The 19641-nt window shown below is 36.1% G+C and overlaps 1 protein-coding gene across 3 annotated transcripts in view; it reads left to right on the top strand.

Annotated features, from left to right (window-relative positions):
• Positions 1 to 17507, top strand: part of BMPR1A (bone morphogenetic protein receptor type 1A) — a 74225-nt gene extending 56718 nt beyond the window's left edge. For all 3 annotated transcript variants that reach the window (XM_077183332.1, XM_077183333.1, XM_054637461.2), the window contains 10 exons: positions 4704 to 4866; positions 6167 to 6269; positions 6680 to 6779; positions 7568 to 7667; positions 8479 to 8623; positions 9489 to 9681; positions 10062 to 10359; positions 10851 to 11026; positions 11624 to 11754; positions 12811 to 17507. In XM_077183332.1, coding sequence (XP_077039447.1) covers positions 4704 to 4866; positions 6167 to 6269; positions 6680 to 6779; positions 7568 to 7667; positions 8479 to 8623; positions 9489 to 9681; positions 10062 to 10359; positions 10851 to 11026; positions 11624 to 11754; positions 12811 to 12936 — 1535 coding nt within the window. In that variant the 3' untranslated portion in view covers positions 12937 to 17507. The remainder of the gene's footprint in view (positions 1 to 4703; positions 4867 to 6166; positions 6270 to 6679; positions 6780 to 7567; positions 7668 to 8478; positions 8624 to 9488; positions 9682 to 10061; positions 10360 to 10850; positions 11027 to 11623; positions 11755 to 12810) is intronic.
• The last annotated feature ends 2134 nt before the right edge of the window (positions 17508 to 19641 follow it).

Genomic DNA, 19641 nt, shown 5'->3' with positions numbered 1-19641 from the left:
ATTTTTAAAAAAATTATTTTGTCTTTGAACAGCAAGTGCTAGTATTGTATTCAAGCTGTGTCAGTTGTACTGAGGTTTAATTCACATAACAGAACATGTTAAATCATTATGAAAGTTTGTGACAGGCAGAAAGGTGAAATGTGCTTACTGGAGTGGGGGATTTTGCTGTATCTGCATCCTAAAGCAAGAAAAAGTAATTTAGAGCTACCACATAAAAATGTCAAGGTATGCCTTTTTCATAAGGAAGGCATGTCTAACATAAAGAGCTCTGGTACAACTTTCATCTTTGATGAAAAGAGCCCAGTGGCATCAGCACCAGCAGGGAGGCAGGTGAAGGGGCTCTTCTGACTAAGATTCTTCTTACTTATATATTGAATTTCTTAGAGTTTACAAGCATGGATCAGAGTAGCTAGAAAGAAATGCCTCTAGCACCATACTTCTGCTAGGACAAATCCCTTTAAAGGATAATGTAGTCTGGAATAGAAATGTTTTTATGGGCAACACCTATATTGTGAACTCAGAAAGCTGTCAAACAACTTGACTGCCATAGGCCATATTGGACCTTCCTTTGTGGAGAAAGAGAGGATACGGTTAAGTAAAAAATTGTAAGCATAATTTGGCTTTTGTATTTGTCTTTGTACACTTACTGTTGTCTCTGCATTTCATAGAGCTGGTTTTTATGGGTCACACAAATCTTTTCTTAGATCAGAAGACTTAATGAAATGATATCTGTATCCTGGCATTGAGTTGCAAGCAGGTTAACTGGGGTTTTAGTGATTAGTAACACTGCAGTGTCACGCACAGTACATTTTTAAGATTTATCCATGTTAATATTCATATTTGAAGCGTGCTTTCAAGTAGACTTAAATTTCTAACCTAGTGAGATTTTTAATATCCTGTGCTTCTTTGAAATACATTTTATAGTCTTAAGTTATTTTCTGTGACTGGAAGAAGCAGTGCTTTGAATAATTTATATTTTTGATCAAAGGCTGGATATGATACATTGTAAGGCGTTGTTCTGTTTTAACAATTTGTTTTATTATTAGCTTTTGAAATTTTTATTTATTTTATTAATATAAAGTTCAATTTTAAACAGAAAACCATTTAAGTGTTGTCCTGTTTGTAACAGTTGTTCACACTTGTAGAAATCTACAATGCATGCAGTGTATCATGGGGCAGAGTAGAAGACAAAATCAGAACTTGAAGTCCCATCAGCTTTTTTCTCATCAGTGTCTTAGACTGCAGTAAAGTCAGGAGAATGTTCCACCCTTACTGTGATATTTTGTTGAACGTTGTAACTTTGTAATGCAGTAAAATGCACATTGCATGCAGTTTGTGTGTTTAGAAGTCTAAGATACTGTCATTCTCAAGGCTGGATAAGCAGGCTGGAAGTGATCTAGGATCTTGAACAAGCTCACCAGTGTGTGATAGCTCATTTGTTGCTCATGTGTATTATTGTGCCCCATGAGCTCTGTTCAGTTTGCAGGTGGAGGTTAGGAAATAGTGGAAAGGAAGCTTTGCTGTGCCTGAGGTCTCTGGATGCTGCGTTTCAGTGCACAATGCACTGCACTTACACCTTTGAAGGTTATGTGAGATTTGTGTATGTATGTTTGTTAGCTGTACTGCAGAGTGACAACTGCAAGTGTCATGGAAAAGAAGAGATTAATTACATCATCAAGTAGTGTAGTGTCACAAGACCCTAAAACATGATCCTCCCTTTGCCTGTCTGTTCCCAGGGGAAGATGCAGCAGTGTGAATGTCTGAGAGCTGCAACACTGAGGGTGGGGACATAAACCTTGGAGCAAGATGTTCTTTAGGCCTATCCTTAGTTCTCTCTTGTTCATTTACTCAGTATTTATTGACCAGGAAGAACAGCAATGAAGCATCCTGTGAGTTCAGGGCCTTCATTTGCCCTCTTAACATCTAAGGTGGATGGAAGCCAAGTCTTTCCATGCTTGACTCCCATCCCCATACCTAGCAGCTTTAAGATGGACACTAATGAGTCTTGAAGTACTGAGGATGAATTGCAGCACTGCAGTAAAGGATACAGTTAGGTATCCCAGGTGGAGGCAATTAAAAACTGTTTTGTGAAGTAATCCCAAACTTCCACAAAATTTTCCTATCCTTTTCCCTGGGTACTCAAACTCCTGTCTAAGAAGAGTTCTGCTTACAGTCTTAGGAAGTAAAAATGTAAGAATGAAGTGATTTTTTCCCCCCTCCATTCTTTGTGCAGTTCAGGTATTACCTGTAAGATGAAAGCAGGCTACTGTGGAGTTTTACATTACAAAAATAATGAAATTGTAGCCTGTTCTTGCTTTGAATAAAAATCTTTGCCTATAGAAACTGAACAAAAGACAAAGATGCTATTTCTTTGAGAACACAGTTATCTGTTTTGGATTTTATGTGGCATGTGCTTTTCATAAATCTTGTAATGCAATCCATCTTAATAAATGAAGAGGGAAATGTATTTCATGTCACTTTTAGTATAAAAGGTTGGCATACCTGTAGTCATGCTTCACTGTTAGTTTACAGAGAATTATACTGCTTTAAAAGATGCCAGACATGCACAAAAATGTTGTTCTTTCTGTTCTGAGCTAGGAGAAGCCATGCTTTAAGGGTTCCTTGAATTTCTCATCTAATAAACTGAAAAAACATTGCATTCAGTGCAATGTTTTTGATGAATGATCAGGGTAGGAAAATGGATGAGTGACTGTAAGACACTGATCATAAAGTACCATAAAGACTTTTAACATGTGGAATGTTCCTGAAGATAAGAGAGATTTATAACATCAATTGTGGAAGATACTGTATTCATTCAACAAAATCAGAAAGACAGTATTTATACATATGCTTTTGTACAGTGGCTTTTGCTTTAAATATTAAGTAGAATTACCTGTTCTCTGAGCAGGCAAGGATCTCTTAAATGTGAATACTGAATGTTTTGTAATGTCTCTAGCAAAGTATTAAAATTACCTTTCAATTTATGCTGGGAAGAAATATGTAGAAAGAGAAGGGGGGTGGATGAAGGAGCTGTTTCAATTGTACAGGATTCCTCTTGGTTAAATCAGAAACACCTATAACCTACTGTTATTCTAGCATTGGATCTTGTTTCTTGTGAACAGTCTGTACAGATCAGGACTATTTAACTTGGGCATTACTGAAATCCTCTTTGAAGACTACATATTAAATAAAGCACTGCTCTGTCATGTCAGTGTTTAGGTAAATGGTGTATTTCTCAGGATGTTCTCTTAGTTATATCCAGAAGAAGCACAGTTGTGTTACTTTGCTGCATTGGACAGTGCACTAGGTGTGCTTTATTAACCAGATGAGGAAATCTGCAAGTCTGCTATTTTCAGTACAGTAGGATCAAATTTCACAAGTATTTAATTGGCACTTGTCTAAATGACACAGTGGATGTTACAGCAGAGTGATGCAGAGGGCTCTGTCTGCAAGAGGTTTTAATCAAGTTTTTCTGGACACATTTCGAGCAAGGTACAACAGGACACTAATATTCTCATCACTCTACAGCTCATGTTTGCTAGGTTTGACAGGAAGCCCAAGAATCTGTTTGAAGACACTTTGGGTTTCCTGGTCAGGTTTCTTTTCCTTAGAAAAACTGAAATTTTTATTGTGACCTATGGTGACTTATTTATGTATAACTGAATTTGTAAAAGCTTCTGCTGGTCCTGACTGGCTGCTGGCTTATCTTGCCAACACTGAGCCTCACACAGAACCTTGCTGTAATTTGTGCCAGTGCAAGTGATAGTTTGTTCACAGCTCTTCTCTCTGTATTTGGTTCATACCTTGAGGATTTAGAGCCAAGGTGGTGGACAGAAAGAGATTAAAATTGTGTATGATAAAGCTGAAGGAGATGGGTAAAGATGTTCTCATCTGATAGAGTAATCACATAGCATATTCCCAATGAGGCAGACAGTGTTCATCATTTTTGTTCTGGATGTTCTTCACTAAGAAGAAAATGGATGTTTTCTTCTGAATGCCTAGACTCACAGAACCACTTGAATAATATGATCAAGAAAGAATAATGTTTAACTCTGCTACTGTTGAGAAACTGAGGGCTACTTGGAACATGATGCAGCCCTGTTTCTATTCTGTGAAAGCTCGTTTGGATGGATGTTAGTGTCATTTACTGAAATTTAATTTGCAAACAAGATTTACTTTAGCTGTGTTTTGAAGTACTAATGCATACAGAGATCAAAAAAACCAAGAGATTTTGGAGTTATTACTGCTCTTCCATGAGACTGTGAATCTATAAAAAATTACTTCAGAAAATTAGAAAATTGCATATTAAGTATGTTCAGTCATGCATAAAATTATTCTTGTTGTGGTTATCAAGCTGTCAGCATTTTGGTTTTCTGAATACATGAATGAGAGAATTTTTTTTCAGAAAATTCTAACCAGTTACACCGCTGCTTTCCTGCCCTACCTCGAAAAGAGAAAATATCTTTCTGTTTATATTGATTATATATGGTTAGAAGATCTGCTGTTAAGGTACAAAATATGTCAGCTGGGTATTTCTAGAAAAAAATTATTAACTCAGATTTCTACTATAATCTTGGGGGAGGAGATTGCCTTGTATACTTGAGTTACAAATATAACTGTTGTTGTCATGTTTTGCCTATAAAACTCCTGAGCAGTTGTCAAAGAGATGCAAACTTTTTATTTGTTGTATTTTTTGTGTCCAGGTCAAAAGCCAGACAGCATGCTTCATGGTACAGGAATGAAGACAAATTCTGACCAAAAGAAACAAGCAGATGGGGTAACACTTGCTCCAGAGGACACCTTACCTTTTCTTAAATGCTACTGCTCAGGACATTGTCCAGATGATGCTATTAACAACACATGCATGTAAGTGTTGCATTCAGGATAGAGAGGCTCTTTGAAGAATATAATTTTGGATTTTGAGAGAGCAAGCTACTTCTGGAGGCTGACCAAGGTTCTCTGAGGTGATCTGACCATAACTGATTACATTCTGTGAGTGCTAAAACCCATGGTCATCTCTGTTTTCACCACACCTTAGAACAATTTACAACTGGTCATTTTAAGCCTAGCAACTGCTTTGAAGGACAGAGGTTTTAAGTAACCCTGTGGTACTTTATAGCTGGGGGAGTATTAAGTGACCCAAATCTAAGGCTTCTGACATGGCCACCTGTTTGCTTATTTCTTCACCTAGTAGTCAAAAAGGTAGTGTAAACAACATGGCCATTTACTGAGAATTCTTCTTGTTACAGTAGTTACAGACTGTGAAAGAAAGGCAGGAGAAAATAAAGAAAAACCTGTGGACATGTAGAGACAGGAGGGAAGTTTTATCTTTGATAGGTATAAGAATCCTAACAGACTCATGCATACATTATGTGCTTGCTTAAGGTGGGTTTTTTCATGTTCTGAAACATCCTTGTTTTTCTTTTTGTTTTCCTCCATTTGCAATTCCATGTTCAAGGCCCTTGTTTTCTTCCTTAAGAATTAATATACACAGTTGAAAACATATTTACTTGCTCCTGTACTTTGAGTCTTCACTTTAACATAGGTTTCAGTTTCTCTAAGGTGTCACTTGGCAGTTTCTGTGGAATCCAAGGAGGTAGAATAAACACTGCTGTCTTTTTAAATGTAAACACAGGCAGTAACTTACAAACAGTTTTGAACTGAGAAAATGTTCCAGTATTTTGTCTTTCAAGCCTCTTGGTATTTTTTATTGGTTTTTATTGCCCTCTAGTGTGTGCAGTCTGTATATGCCTTACTAATTTTTGTCTGACCTAGCAACTGATAGGCCATTATGCTGATAATAAAGCTATTAGTTAAAAACCCACAGTGTCTACATGCAGGGTACCTTATGGCATAATGCTTTCCACATTTGCATTTCTTTGAATGAGTGTAAATAGATTTTTGGCAAACAAAATTATTTCTAAATTTGTTTTCCTTAGTATCTGTGTTGAGAGAATTAATCAATATTTGTGAGAAGGCATCTGTGTAGTGTTCTATTAGAGAATATTGTGGAGGTTTTTTATTCTCAAATTGGATGGTAACCGCTGTATTAAAGAATTTTTCTAGAAGTTTTCATTCTGGAATTCTTAATGGGTTCATGATCAAGTAATGCTGAATATTAAATGACAAACATGCTGGTAAAGCACACGTGATATGTTTCTTGCAGAACTAATGGGCATTGCTTTGCTATCATTGAGGAGGATGAACATGGAGAACCCACACTTGCTTCTGGCTGCATGAAGTATGAAGGTTCAGACTTCCAGTGCAAGGTGAAAAAATGAGATTTATACCAGTGCCATACTTTAATTTCATTTTTATGCCACTCCTTTTTTTTTGTTTTAAGAACAGTATTTATTTAACATATGGTTAACTGGTTTTGACTAAGCTCAAGACTTTTCCCATATGTTAAATAGCAACTTAAGTAGAAACCATCTATTTCTGTGCAACAATTGAAAAACATCTCATGAAATATAAAAAAATGCAAGACAGAATGTAGGCTCAGAGATTAGATGCTGTCTGTCTGCCACTGTAGAGTGATCTCATACATTAAGTGGTGTGGTTGAAGTGCCTTTTCAATAAAATAGCTTACCCTTTTGTCTGTGCTGTGTTGTAGCTGTAGTATCTCCTGTCCCTGTTTTAGCTTCAAAATCTGAGTGTTCATTAAATTCTCCCTCAACAGGACTCACCTAAGGCGCAGTTACGCCGAACGATTGAGTGCTGCCGCACTGATTTCTGCAACCAGGATTTGCAACCAACATTGCCCCCTCTTGATAGTACAGGTAAACACCTCCTTATGTTCACACTGCTAAGAAGTGCTGGGTAGGTTCTGTTCTTGATCAACAATAGAAATAAGGGAAAATGTAATTACAGTATGGCACAAATCTGGTTTTGCCTTACTCAGTAATTTTTATATGGAGATCTGTACTTCTCTTCATTTTCTATTTTCAGTTTTCTTTTTTTTTGCCACTTTCAAGTTAATATTTTCCTCAATCAGTCACTCATGGCATTTTTGTTCTTGTTCTTAGTGCATTCATATCTTGACTGCATGTGATCTTCTGTTTTTATTCTGTTTCCACAGTCTGATCTCTTTTTAAAATGTTTTTCTTAATCTCTGCTGTGCTTTTACCAATATGAATGCCATCATAAAAAAACTATTCAGACTTTGTTAACACCTCTTCATTGCAAATTCTCTTCTTTCTGTTGTTCCCAGTGAAAATAGTTTGTTTTCATGTGCTTACTCATTCATTGCTAGGCAAGTTGTACTGGTCTAACTGTTGCTTTATATCTTCTTAGAATCTTACTGCTCTAAATCCTTAATTTCTTTTCCAACAAGCTAGCAAGACTCAACCAAAACCAAAAACTCCAAAATCTCAAGCTGAATTTTTTTTTTTTGTCGTCCAAATGAATTTATCTTTGCTTTTGTGGTATAAATACTTACTTTGATACACAATATATGAAACCATACCTAAATAAACTGTTTACAATGTATCTTTAATTAATAGACTTTGGAAACTCCCCTTTTTTTCCTTTCTATTTTTTCTTCCTTTTTTCTTTTTTTGTCAAATAGATGGACTTTTTGATGGCAGCATTCGTTGGATGGCAGTGTTGATTTCTATGGCAGTCTGCATAATTGTCATGGTCATCTTACTTAGCTGCTTTTGTTACAAGTAAGAAAGCACTTTCTTTATTGGAAACATTTTTAATTTTGCAAATCAGCATAAACAGAACAGTTGTTTTGCTCATGTACTCAGTTATAATCATATGTAGATTGGAAACAGTTATAACCTAATCTCACATTTCTGTGGGTAGTAGTTTCCACCACTAGGTAAAATGAAATGTTCACAGCAGAGAATTTAAGTGAGTTTGATCCTTTCCTCTGGGTACAAAGTATTTACAGTTTTGCAGCTACACATAACTTCAGTGCTAAAGCAGCTGGTAAACAGGAATATCATCATGGTCGTTATGCTTTTGGGTCTTCAGTCACTTTCAGTAGCTAAATTTCATCTGCTTCTGAGATTTTCTGCCAAGTTTCAAAACTAAGTAATTGTCCAGCTGAGCTAAGGCAGTTCATTCAGGTGCTTCTGTTAGCACCAGCCCTGTGCTGGAGGTGATCACTGTTCTAGAAGTTTCCAAGGCTTGTGTCAGCCTCAGCTGCTGTGGTTCAAGGTTCTGTCTGTGCATTTAGCCCAAAAACAGCAATGTTGTGCTGGTAACTCTGGCTGAGAGTTGAGTATTAAAAATGGTGGGTTTCCCCCTCACTGATAATCAGCTGACAAACCTGTTCATGCATTACAAAAGCTTCTTGACATGAAAAAGCTATATAAGTTACATTTCAGAAAAAGAAAAAATACAGTAACATCTGCTTCTCTGTTTTTTCTTTTGAGAAAGTGTGAATATTTAAATTGCTCCTTTCTTAGATCAGTTTGTTACATATTTTGAGTGTTTTGGAGTTCAGCTAAACTTGTGTTACTTTTGCAGACATTACTGTAAGTCGATGGCAAAGAGGCACTGTTATAATCGTGACCTGGAACAAGATGAAGCATTTATTCCAGCTGGGGAGTCATTAAAGGACCTTATTGACCAGTCACAGAGTTCTGGGAGTGGATCAGGACTACCACTGTTGGTTAGTCATACACTTGAGATTTTTCTTCACTGAATTTCTCTCCGTCACATACAAAGTTTGGTTTGACCTGATGCCTAGAACAAAGCTGTTTGTTCATACAAAATGCTAATTATTTTATATGCCATTATGATGATGGTGGAGTCCAAACTGAACATGTTTAATAGTTAATTAAAATTAAGTGTCAGATATGTTAAAAAAATCTGTTGGCATCAGCAGAATTCAAAGAAAACTTAGAGCCTACAGCTATTAGGATAAAAATACAAGAAATGGCTAATATAGGTATCAAATTGAGTGAACGCAGAGATTTTACTTTCTTAGTATCAACTGACCATTAAAATAGAAAAGCCAGAGAGGGACTTCTTACAAGGGCATGTAGACATAGGACAAGGGGAAATGGCTTTAAACTGAGAGTAGGATATTAGGAGGAAATACTTCCTCCTAATATTAGACAGGATATTAGGAGGAAATACTTCACTGAGAATGCTGAGGCACTGGAATGGGCTGTCACAGAAGCTGTGAATGCTCCATCCCTGGCAGTGTTCAAGCCCAGTCTGGATGGGGATTTAAGCAACCTGTTCTAGTGAAAGGTGTCCCCACCCATGACAGAGGAGTTGGAAGTAGATGATCTTTAGGGTCCTTTCCAACTCAAACCTTTTGTGATAATTATTCATAATTTTGTTCATTCACCATCCTATATAATACTGGCATAAAAATCAGCCAGTGAGACAGATGACTATTTATAAATCAGAAATAAAATGCAAGAGAATGTACCCTTCAGTTAGAAGTTGAGATGACTTAAATCATTTTGGGGTTTTTTTGTACCTTGGAGGCAGTAATAATGAGTCCAGTTTTTTTTTTTCCTTAGGTTCAGCGCACTATTGCCAAACAAATTCAGATGGTGAGGCAAGTTGGAAAAGGACGATATGGTGAAGTGTGGATGGGCAAATGGAGGGGTGAAAAAGTGGCAGTCAAAGTGTTTTTCACCACAGAAGAAGCCAGCTGGTTCAGAGAAACAGAGATTTACCAAACTGTTCTCATGAGACATGAAAACATCCTCGGTAAGGCAGCAGAACATTGCTCAGCTGCTGCAGGGTGCAGGAGGAGGAGCTCTTACTGGTGGGTGGCTTTAGGGGTCTAAGGCAGCTTCTGTGGAATCACCACAGGTTATTCACTTAATGTCCTCTAATAAAATGTTACTGAAAGGATAGAATTTTGCTGCTTTTGGTTGGAAATATGTCTGCAATCTCTTTGCTGGAAGGCTGGACTGGTAACCTCACATAGAGTTAGAATCAGAGGTTCTACATGGTTAGTTTTCATAAGGACAACATGTATTTTCTGCTACAGTACAAGAAAATACAGCTTTAGGAATTAGCACTAAATCTACAACACAAAAATTTTATGTACAAATAAATAGTAACTTTGTTTATACATTTCATAGGTTTCATAGCAGCAGATATTAAAGGCACTGGCTCCTGGACACAGCTTTACTTGATCACGGATTATCATGAAAATGGATCATTGTATGATTTTCTGAAGTGCACTACTCTGGACAACAGGGCTCTGCTCAAACTGGCCTATTCTGCTGCATGTGGCCTGTGCCACCTGCACACAGAGATCTATGGGACACAAGGCAAGCCTGCAATTGCACACAGGGACCTGAAGAGTAAAAACATCTTGATAAAGAAAAACGGAACCTGCTGCATTGCGGACTTGGGTCTTGCAGTCAAGTTTAACAGGTAATAAATCCTCTGTTATGGGAAAACTTTCATGTCATTTTTTTATTTAATGCACCAGATACCCAGTTTAAAAAGGCAGATGGAATCATTTGGTTGTGTGCTTTCAAGGCTTTTTTTCCAGTTTTGAGGGTAAAATGTAGTTCTTGAAAGCTGGTAAACATCACGGTGAAAATAAGTTGTTAAGAAACAATGAAAATACTCTTATGGAAAATAAAATTTTTGTAGAGGAAATGGAGACTAATTTGTTTGTTTATTCTAAACTAGCCTTTCATAGTAATTGCAGTCATGTAAATTCTTTCATAGAAAATTTGAACACCATATAGGCAGTTGAAATTTAATTGAAGATGTGATATTTTATTAATATTATTAAATACATTTATTAGCTTAAGTTCTGTGAAGACAGAGACTTGTCTTTTTAGTGGTTGTGCCATACAGGATTTCATACCTTGTAACAGTCCACAGTTCAGTAACTTGCTAATGTTTTCATCTAGTGACACCAATGAAGTTGATGTTCCCTTGAACACCAGAGTGGGAACAAAACGTTACATGGCTCCAGAAGTCCTGGATGAAAGCCTGAATAAAAACCATTTCCAGCCATACATCATGGCTGACATCTACAGTTTTGGGCTGATCATCTGGGAAATGGCTCGGCGCTGTGTCACAGGAGGTAAACTTTTCTGTATTCTGTGTAAAATCTACCAGGCCCTTCCCTCACTCTAGCAGTGCTTCACCAGGAAAATATAATATATATTTTATATCATAATATAAAAACAAAATATATATTATATTTTATATAATATTAATAATATTGTATAAAATAATAATGATAATATAATTAGCTTGCTGTGTCATTAGGGTTGTATTCTTTAAAAGCAGTAGTAATAATCTGACAAATATTTTTGTGACTCATCCTGGCTTTTCTTTTACTCTTCTTTTGTATCATTATGCATCTTCACCTGTATTCTTCTTCCATCTTATATTTCTCTGTGCTTCTTTGTAGCATGTAGTAAATTAGGAAAAGCTAAAGCTAGCATTTGGTATCAAAATCAAAGGCACTACAAGGAATTATCGCAGCTGCTAAAGTTAATAATCATAATATTGGAGCTTTTATGCTAAATTATTGTTGTAGTGAAATTTTCAGATTTTTACTACAGTAAAACAACATGGCAGACAGTTAGTTTTTTTTCCTAGCTGAAGAAATCCAAGAGTAGATATGTAGATTTATTTATTTTACTTGTTCCTAATCTTTCACAATGACCTCCAGGTATTGTTGAAGAGTACCAGTTGCCATATTATGACATGGTGCCAAATGATCCATCCTATGAGGACATGAGAGAAGTGGTGTGTGTCAAACGCCTGCGCCCAGTGGTATCGAACAGGTGGAACAGCGATGAAGTGAGTGTGCTCAGAGCAAAGGCTGCTTCTGTTTCTTCATTAAGATGGGGTGGCATTTGAGTTTAATAAATACTAGAATGTTGTGAGGTAGGACTGCAGTCACACATTCTGATACTTTGAAAACCTCATAGCAATAATAGGAGGAAGACATGCTTGAGATCAATTCAAAATACTGTACTTTTTAATGTGTCTTTTCAGTGATCTGAGGGGAAGATACCCTTAAAGCAGCATGCAAGTATATGAATACTGCTCTACTTGAGATCATGTATTTTAGATAGTGGAATATATTCAGAGTTTAACTGGAGCTAAAACTTAAATTATTTTTCAATTCATTTTATTAGTCTTAATAGATAGAGCTTATTGGTTTGTGGCATAAGATATATCATGAAAGATAAAACACTTCCTTTGTGGATTTCCTCTTCCCTTTTTTCCTTTTTTACTCTTACATCCCAGGTCAATCTGTGATATAACTAAAATAATCTCATTTCTATGTGTTTATAAAGGGCCACAGCATGAACACAGTAAATAAGACATAACTATTTCACATAGCAAATTAAAAATGCCATATCCATTCTTCCCCAAGTCCTTGGCTTCTATGAATTCCCAGTTTTGTCCTTTTTTTTTATTGCTGAAAGAACTGTTGTCGCATCTTCATTTTCCCTGAAGGAATTCTCTATAGTTTTGCAGCCATATATGTGGAGATGTTTCTGTTTATTGCTGCCATATTTGTACCACTGTTCTTGAAGTTCTGGTAATGTATCATTGAGAAAATCAACACTTCCCTTAGTTTCAGTTACTGTAATACTAGGCAGTGAGGGAGTGAGATAAGCAGGGTTGGCATGTGGATGTTGAGTTTGGGGTGTTTTGGGGATTTTTCCTTCAGTAGATCTCTTTATAATAGTCTTCTACCAACAATTTTGCAGAAAATTTGGAAGTTGCACATTTTTGAACTTGAAAGTTCTATCATTTGAGCTTGACAGCAAACCAGAATTATAACTTTGGGTGTAGCAGTTGTTTCAATAGCATGCCTTTGTTTTTTCTTTGTTTTTTCTGCAGTGTTTAAGAGCAATATTGAAGTTGATGTCTGAGTGCTGGGCTCATAATCCTGCCTCAAGGCTTACTGCCTTGAGGATCAAGAAGACACTTGCCAAGATGGTGGAATCACAAGATGTAAAGATTTGACATAGGAAATTGACTTTGGAGAGCAAAGCTGGACTCCCTAGATCTTTTCACTCAGACGTGGGTGAGGAAGATAAAAATAGAGAAGAGGAAATAACTGAGATTCAGTATATTTTCTCAGCACACTTCTACAGGCTGCTAATGAAATCTTTCAGTACTTCATAGACCATGATGCTGAGAGCCTCTGTACACTACGTGCTACATATAATGGACAGCCTTGAGAAAATACACGTTTTGTTTTGGTTTGAGCTGCATTGAGACTTCAATCATACTTAGTGAGTCTCCAGTAAAACTCTGGGTACTGAATTGAATGTTCAGATTACAGTGCTTTCTGTGAAAGCCTAACAAGCTATATGGATTCAACAGAGATGGAGAATATAAGCTTTTTTTTTTTTGCCTTCTACCTGATAAAACCTAGTCAATCCATACCAAGTTTTGGTGAAACAGCCTGTAGGTTATTAATCTGTTTGTGATACTACTCAGTTTAACAGTTCTTTATGCCTTTATGTGTGTGCCAGGATTATTTTGCTGTCATTTGGAATATATAAGAAACCATTTAAATGAACAAAGTTTTATGGTCAGGGCTCCATGCATTTTGTGGCTCCACAATCAGAGATTTGCTACTGAATCTTTTGCCATTAACTTATCTTCAGAAATCTCAGTTTTAATTTTTTTTCTGTTTTTTATTTGGTCACAAGGAGAACTGCAAAAATGTGAACCATTAAGTAATTAGGAAATGGCTATCTAAATCTGTAAGGAGCTTGAGGCAATCTCTTCTAGAGATGGAGGCTGCTTTGGTCATCTCACTTGCAGTCTAGAGAGAGCTTCATAATTGGATCCCTGATATATGTCATATTTTTTCACAGTGCCACATGCAACCAGCATTTTTGCCATAGAATACTTTACATCTCAGCAGAAAGACTGATGGTGATGTGTTCTGCCTTCCTGCTGTATTGGGACTCTGATAGGTGTCTGTCAGGCTGAATTTCTTCCCAAAAAGGAAGGGATTTGTCAGTTGTACCATGTGCTCTTTCATCATTTGACAAAACTAGGCAGAAGGTCAGTTTTAAAAGGCTTGAGAGCAAGTCTGGTCTGCAGACACAAAAGAGGGAAGGCAGGAAGCTCTGGGTGCTCTGAAGATCAGAGAAAGCAGTAAAGGGTCAAGACCAGGAGACGTGAGTACGGGAACTGTTGAAGATCAGATCCACAGCGTGCAGAAGATTTGGAGCTGGGTTGCTCTGATGTAGACACAGGAGGCCACATCTGTGGGCCACTTAGTGGAAGTCAAGATTTGAGACAAGGTAAATCAGTGGGTGTTGCAAGTTCTAGTTGAGTTTGGGAGGAATAGCAGTGAAATTAAATCATGAAGATACAGTAAGTTTGCACAATTGTAAAACTTGGTTTTATTGTGCCAACTGTTCAACCTGCATGAGAAGCTGAAGTTCCCCCATTTTCACCACTGACCCACACAAGGTGTATAGAAGCCAGAACCCTCCATGAGGTTACTGTAAAGTAGAATTATTGATTTATAACTCCTTTGGCATTTCTACTTGGAAGTTAGAAAATAGTACCATAACTCAAGTTGAAGCTTCAAAGCATGAATCATCTGAAGATTGAATACACAGTATTGGAACCATTGAGTCTATTTGATAATTTAAGTGCCTATCATTTTGTACTGTAAATCTTGTTCTAGACTTTAAAAAGGGAAATTATTTATACAGTGTGTTTTGTGCTTTAGTAAAAAAAAATACAATAAATACCTAGTCCTAGGTACATCTGTACAATTAGATATATGCACACACACACGCCATAGTTGAGATTTGAAGAAAAAAGAATACCAGAATTGATGAAATTGTTAAAACTTCAGATTGATTTATGCCAGATTATTTGTTGTCTTAAAATATTTACATAGAGAATGTTTTGATGTGTTTAAATTTCCCTTGAAAATACAACTGATACAAAGCAATGTAACACAGAAGTAATGTGATTTGTGTACAATTACAACCTTTTAGCATGTTACCTTTTTGTTTTAATCCTGTAGTTCCCATAATGTAAATGGTCAGGCAAAAGATTGCAGTATTTTTATTTTCTATTGTGATGTACAGACTTTATTTAACAGTTCTACATATTTTATAGAAAACTAGCTATTTCAAGGGACTTTTTTTAAAAAATAAAGTCATTACTTTTGTTTAGTAATGCCTTTAAGTATTAATATGTATTCTGGCTGAGAAGTTCATAGGTATGTCAACTTTAACTTATTTGAAAACAGCAAGAGATTTATGATATTGTGCCACAATCCTCATGATAAAGGGCTCTTAAAAAAAAGTTTCTCCGTCCATTGCCAAGACATTTATGGTGATTTTGAAATTGTTAATCATGTCTTCGCACATAATTTTTGCACAGGTAGTTGGAAAATTTTTGGTCTAAGCCAAAAAAAGTAAGGGATAAGCTTTTTTTTTTCCTTCTCTAGAATTTTTATCAATAAGAAGGAAAAAAATGTTTATGTAGGTACCCTGCTAGCTTAAACTTTCAGAGCATGAAGATCTGTCTAAATTAACCTCATCCTATGTAGAATATTGTGTAATTTCTTTTAGAATTTACCACATCATCATTTGCTGTAAACATGTTTTGTGAATTTTTTTTAGTTCATTTTTTCCAGCTCTTCAGGAAGCCCCTTCTGGAAGTATGAATTTCAATAATTTGTAAATTTTCACTTATTTTCTTTCCCATTGTTTAGGTATTGCAAGGCAGCAATAGGATGGTTAGACACCTTAGGACCTAAATTGATTTTCAAGTTCACTTTAACATAGAGGGAGCCTACTGCTGCAAAGATGATTTTTTGAGAGGGGAAAAAAATCTTTTTTGCCTTAAACCTAATTTATCAGCACTTCAGTTACTCTGTTCGTACTCAAATGTATCATGCATGTGTAGTTCTTGCTGTTCTGAACAGCAGCTGCCTTGATTCTGATACTCAACAAAACATTAATACTAAAGAATGTTTATACTGATACTTAATCATTTGGGAGAAAAATGTGCTCTAAGCCAGCCCAATAATTTTTACTTAACTAAATATAGTTAATGCAGACTCCAAAGGTAAGTAGTTGCTTTATGCAATCCTGTAGTGTTCAGAAGAAGCCTTTAAGTTCAGAGAGGGTAATGAGATTCTTCTGTTGGACTGTGATTAATCTCATTTTTGGTGGTCAAAATTTTAAGCATTTGTCATTCAAAAAAATATCCTCCAAAACTGGCAAATGTGGTTGTTTTGGTTGTTTTTTTTTTTTAATACAAAAAATCAACTGTGTGGAAAATACCTTGGGAATATCAAGACTGTGCCTTGGAAGTTCTTAAACATGCAAATGGAGGGATTTTTATATTTATTGAACCTGTTCCATGTGATTTTATATAGAAATAATTGGAGTCACTTTGTTTGTTACAGCACCTAAAAGCAAAGTTTTAGCATTCCTGGTTAACTTGTAAATTCCACCAGAAATGTGGTATTCCTATAGAGAAAATTTGGCTTACATTCTGAGTTTATTCTGAATTTTGCTTAGTATAATTTTTCCTCAAGAAACAGTTTTCCCAATATCCATCATTTTTTATAAATTGTTTTCTTTATTAGCTTTTTTGAGGTCTTGAATGAAATATAAAATTAATATTTTAACTTACCTCCATAATAGTCTAGAATCAAATTTTAGATCTTGATCTAAGTGACCATTTGAATGTGTTTATAAAACAAATAATTTGGATACATTTCATCTACTCTGTCTTAACAGACTGTATTTTAATGGTCTAAAAGTGTGTGAAGAGCAGAGATGTAAAGTTAATAAACATTCTTTTGCTACTGCAGATATTTTTAAAGGGAAGTTACATGCTCATCTTCTGTGAAATTAGAATGTTTTAGCCTTTGCTCCCTCTCCTGACAGTGCCTCTGAGTTAAATCTTTATCCTGTGCCCACAGTCTTTATTCCAAGTAGGGGTGATGTCTAAAAGCAGCTGGCAGTGTTGCACAGTCCAGTCCTTCTGGAACCATGGTGCTCAGCCTTGGTTGTACAGCAGAAGTAGAGGGCACATGACTTCTGGTTTTTTGACAAATCTAATGTAATTGTTGCTTTGTGATATTTTACTGTTTCATGCAATTATAGAAGCCCACATCATGTAGTGACATTTGTGCTCTGACATGACATGCCCAAGATGAAATGTACTATATTGTATACAAGAAGAATAAATAACATTGTAGTTAACCTGGAGAAAATGTAAATAAAATATGAAAGAAGAGTGGAACAAGACAAATGGTCACACTCTTGTGTGTGTTATATGCCAGAAGTGTAGAATACTACTTTAAAAATGTAACACACTAATGTATTTTGTACAGCATCTGCTTTAGAAGGTGCCTTATTGAGTTTACCATGAATTGCTTGTTCTGTACACAGATTATGTCCAATGTATCATTTTTAAGTAAATAACCTTATTTTAGTACACATTAGTAATGTGTTTTGTTACTATAAGATTTTGCCTTAAAAATGTAACAACTTGGAAATCCTAATACTGTAACTAAATAATTCCCTACTTTTTCATACCTCGTTTATGGTTTTTTTCCCCCCACAGTAAGTTGTTAATTACTGCTTTTATTGTTCAATGATATTGAAAATTATTTGGTGCTCTCTAAGTTCAAGCTCTTTATTCCTTGCACGATATTTAAATTTGAGTGCAACAGTAAAAAACAGTGTTTCCTTCTCCTGACTTCTATCCCTGTGTTACAGCAAAGCCAAAATCAAATCAAAATCAAGTAATACTTTTATTTGATCACATGCAGCTTCCCTACATGTTGGTTTCATCCATATAAATTTGCCTCAAGCTTACCAGGTAAAACCAGAAAAAATAAAAGGATGGGAATTTTGTAATTGCTTTTTGTTCCCTCTGTGTACAACGTTCTTTTTGTGTAATAGTATCCAAATTAAGATATTTGAGTTTAATATGTGTATGTACTGCTTGTTGCAAAAATATGCAGGTGCTTCTGTATATCCTGCTAAATTTACTCTGGTTTTTATGATTCAAGCAAATGAAGACCAGTCAAGGGGATATCTCACCTGTGAGAACCATGAAGAGATTGTCAGAATTTGTTTCTCATTGCAGAAATGTATTGGCTTCGACTCTCCATAGAGTCCACCTTTAGTTTACAAGGAGAAAGAAGTAAGATCAGTTTCTGTTCTTTTTGCATTTAATCAGGAATAATCTTAGATTTCAATACATATTTTTTACAGTAGCTAGAAAGGTTTTAAATCTGAACATCGTAGAAACTGTTACCAATATATTATAATTATAAGCCTTGGTTTGTTTTCCCTATGCAATCAAGTGTTAAATTCCTGCAGTGTAGTTCTGGAAAGTGCAGTGGAAAGATCAGCAATGTAGTTTCCAACCTTTCTGTCCTTAATGTATAATACCAGGAAATTAGACTGCACAAAGATTTGGTCTCCTTAAATTAGTATCTTGGCAAAGCAAACCTTTTTCCTATGGTTGTGGCTATTTTGGAATGGAATGTCTTCACTGGTTGCAGTGGTCGTGGTTGGATTTAAAACTGGGATTTCATGTTAGCGTTGCAGGAGGACACAAGGTAAATTGTGGGTAAGTGTTTGCACCTGTCCGTGCTCTCATGAGCAGCTTTCCTCTCGGTGTTACTTCGTGAAACGGCCACGCGGTGGGGCTGTGTCCTAAAGAAAGGATTTGGAAAAAAATTGCGTTTTCAGACATGAAAATAATTTCTCCTGCCTGCTAGTAATAAATACCAAAATGGTCTCCGTTATAAATGGGTGGGTTTGACCACTATATGAAATATGTTCCTGATGAGTTTTCATCGGTATCTAAGAGGTGAAACAGGAGTAATGTTTGAAATGTAAAACTTTTCAGTGAAATGTGTAAACACTGCACATGGATGTTTTGTGGGCATACCAAAAAGCACACTGAGTAATTAGCAAACTGAACCACAAGCTTTTCAATAAATAGCAGAAGTATCACTAAATTCAGAAAGGATCGGATATAATTCTGTTAATTTCCTTAATTCCTTCTGCAGTTTTATCTTCACCTTTCCCCAGAACACCACTTGGGTGTTTCTCACTGATGGTACTGCAGTAGATCAGTATCAGCTGTGGATCTGAGCAGGGAAAGGACCACTGCTGTGGGCTGACCACCTCCTGAGTCTGCTTCATGAGGAGACCTCCATGGGCTTCAGATTCTGGCTTGATGTGGATATTACCTGAAGAATTCAGGCATTGCTGGACCTACAGAAAGCAAAATTGCTTATTTTTGATACAGTCAGTACTTGAATTTGGAGTACAGTAAGGAGATTGTCTTAATAATAGAAAAGGAAAAAAAACATTAGGAGACTTTAATTTTAAAATGTACTGTGGGATACTGACATTCATAAAGCAGCAGATCAGTAACAAAATAATTCCATGAAGGCACTAAGATGCACAGCTTTCTACCTTATTACAAAGCTTAGTGGTTTGATCTGGAAATATAGAAACTTGAAGCAGTGGCAATGTTTTCTGGCAGGTTTCTAGGAAGTACTAAAATCTGTTGGAGGCTTTTATTTTTGAATCTGAGTGTCAGATTGACATTACATCTATCTATCCTGGAGTGAGCCCGCATTTCTGTGTCTATTGCTGCCTGGCCATCAGGCACATTACTGTAGTCAGTGTGAGGGAAACTGAA

This window comes from Agelaius phoeniceus, chromosome 9 (assembly GCF_051311805.1).
Source record: "Agelaius phoeniceus isolate bAgePho1 chromosome 9, bAgePho1.hap1, whole genome shotgun sequence".
Classification (NCBI taxonomy): domain Eukaryota; kingdom Metazoa; phylum Chordata; class Aves; order Passeriformes; family Icteridae; genus Agelaius; species Agelaius phoeniceus.
This window is presented reverse-complemented; position numbering and strand designations above follow the sequence as displayed.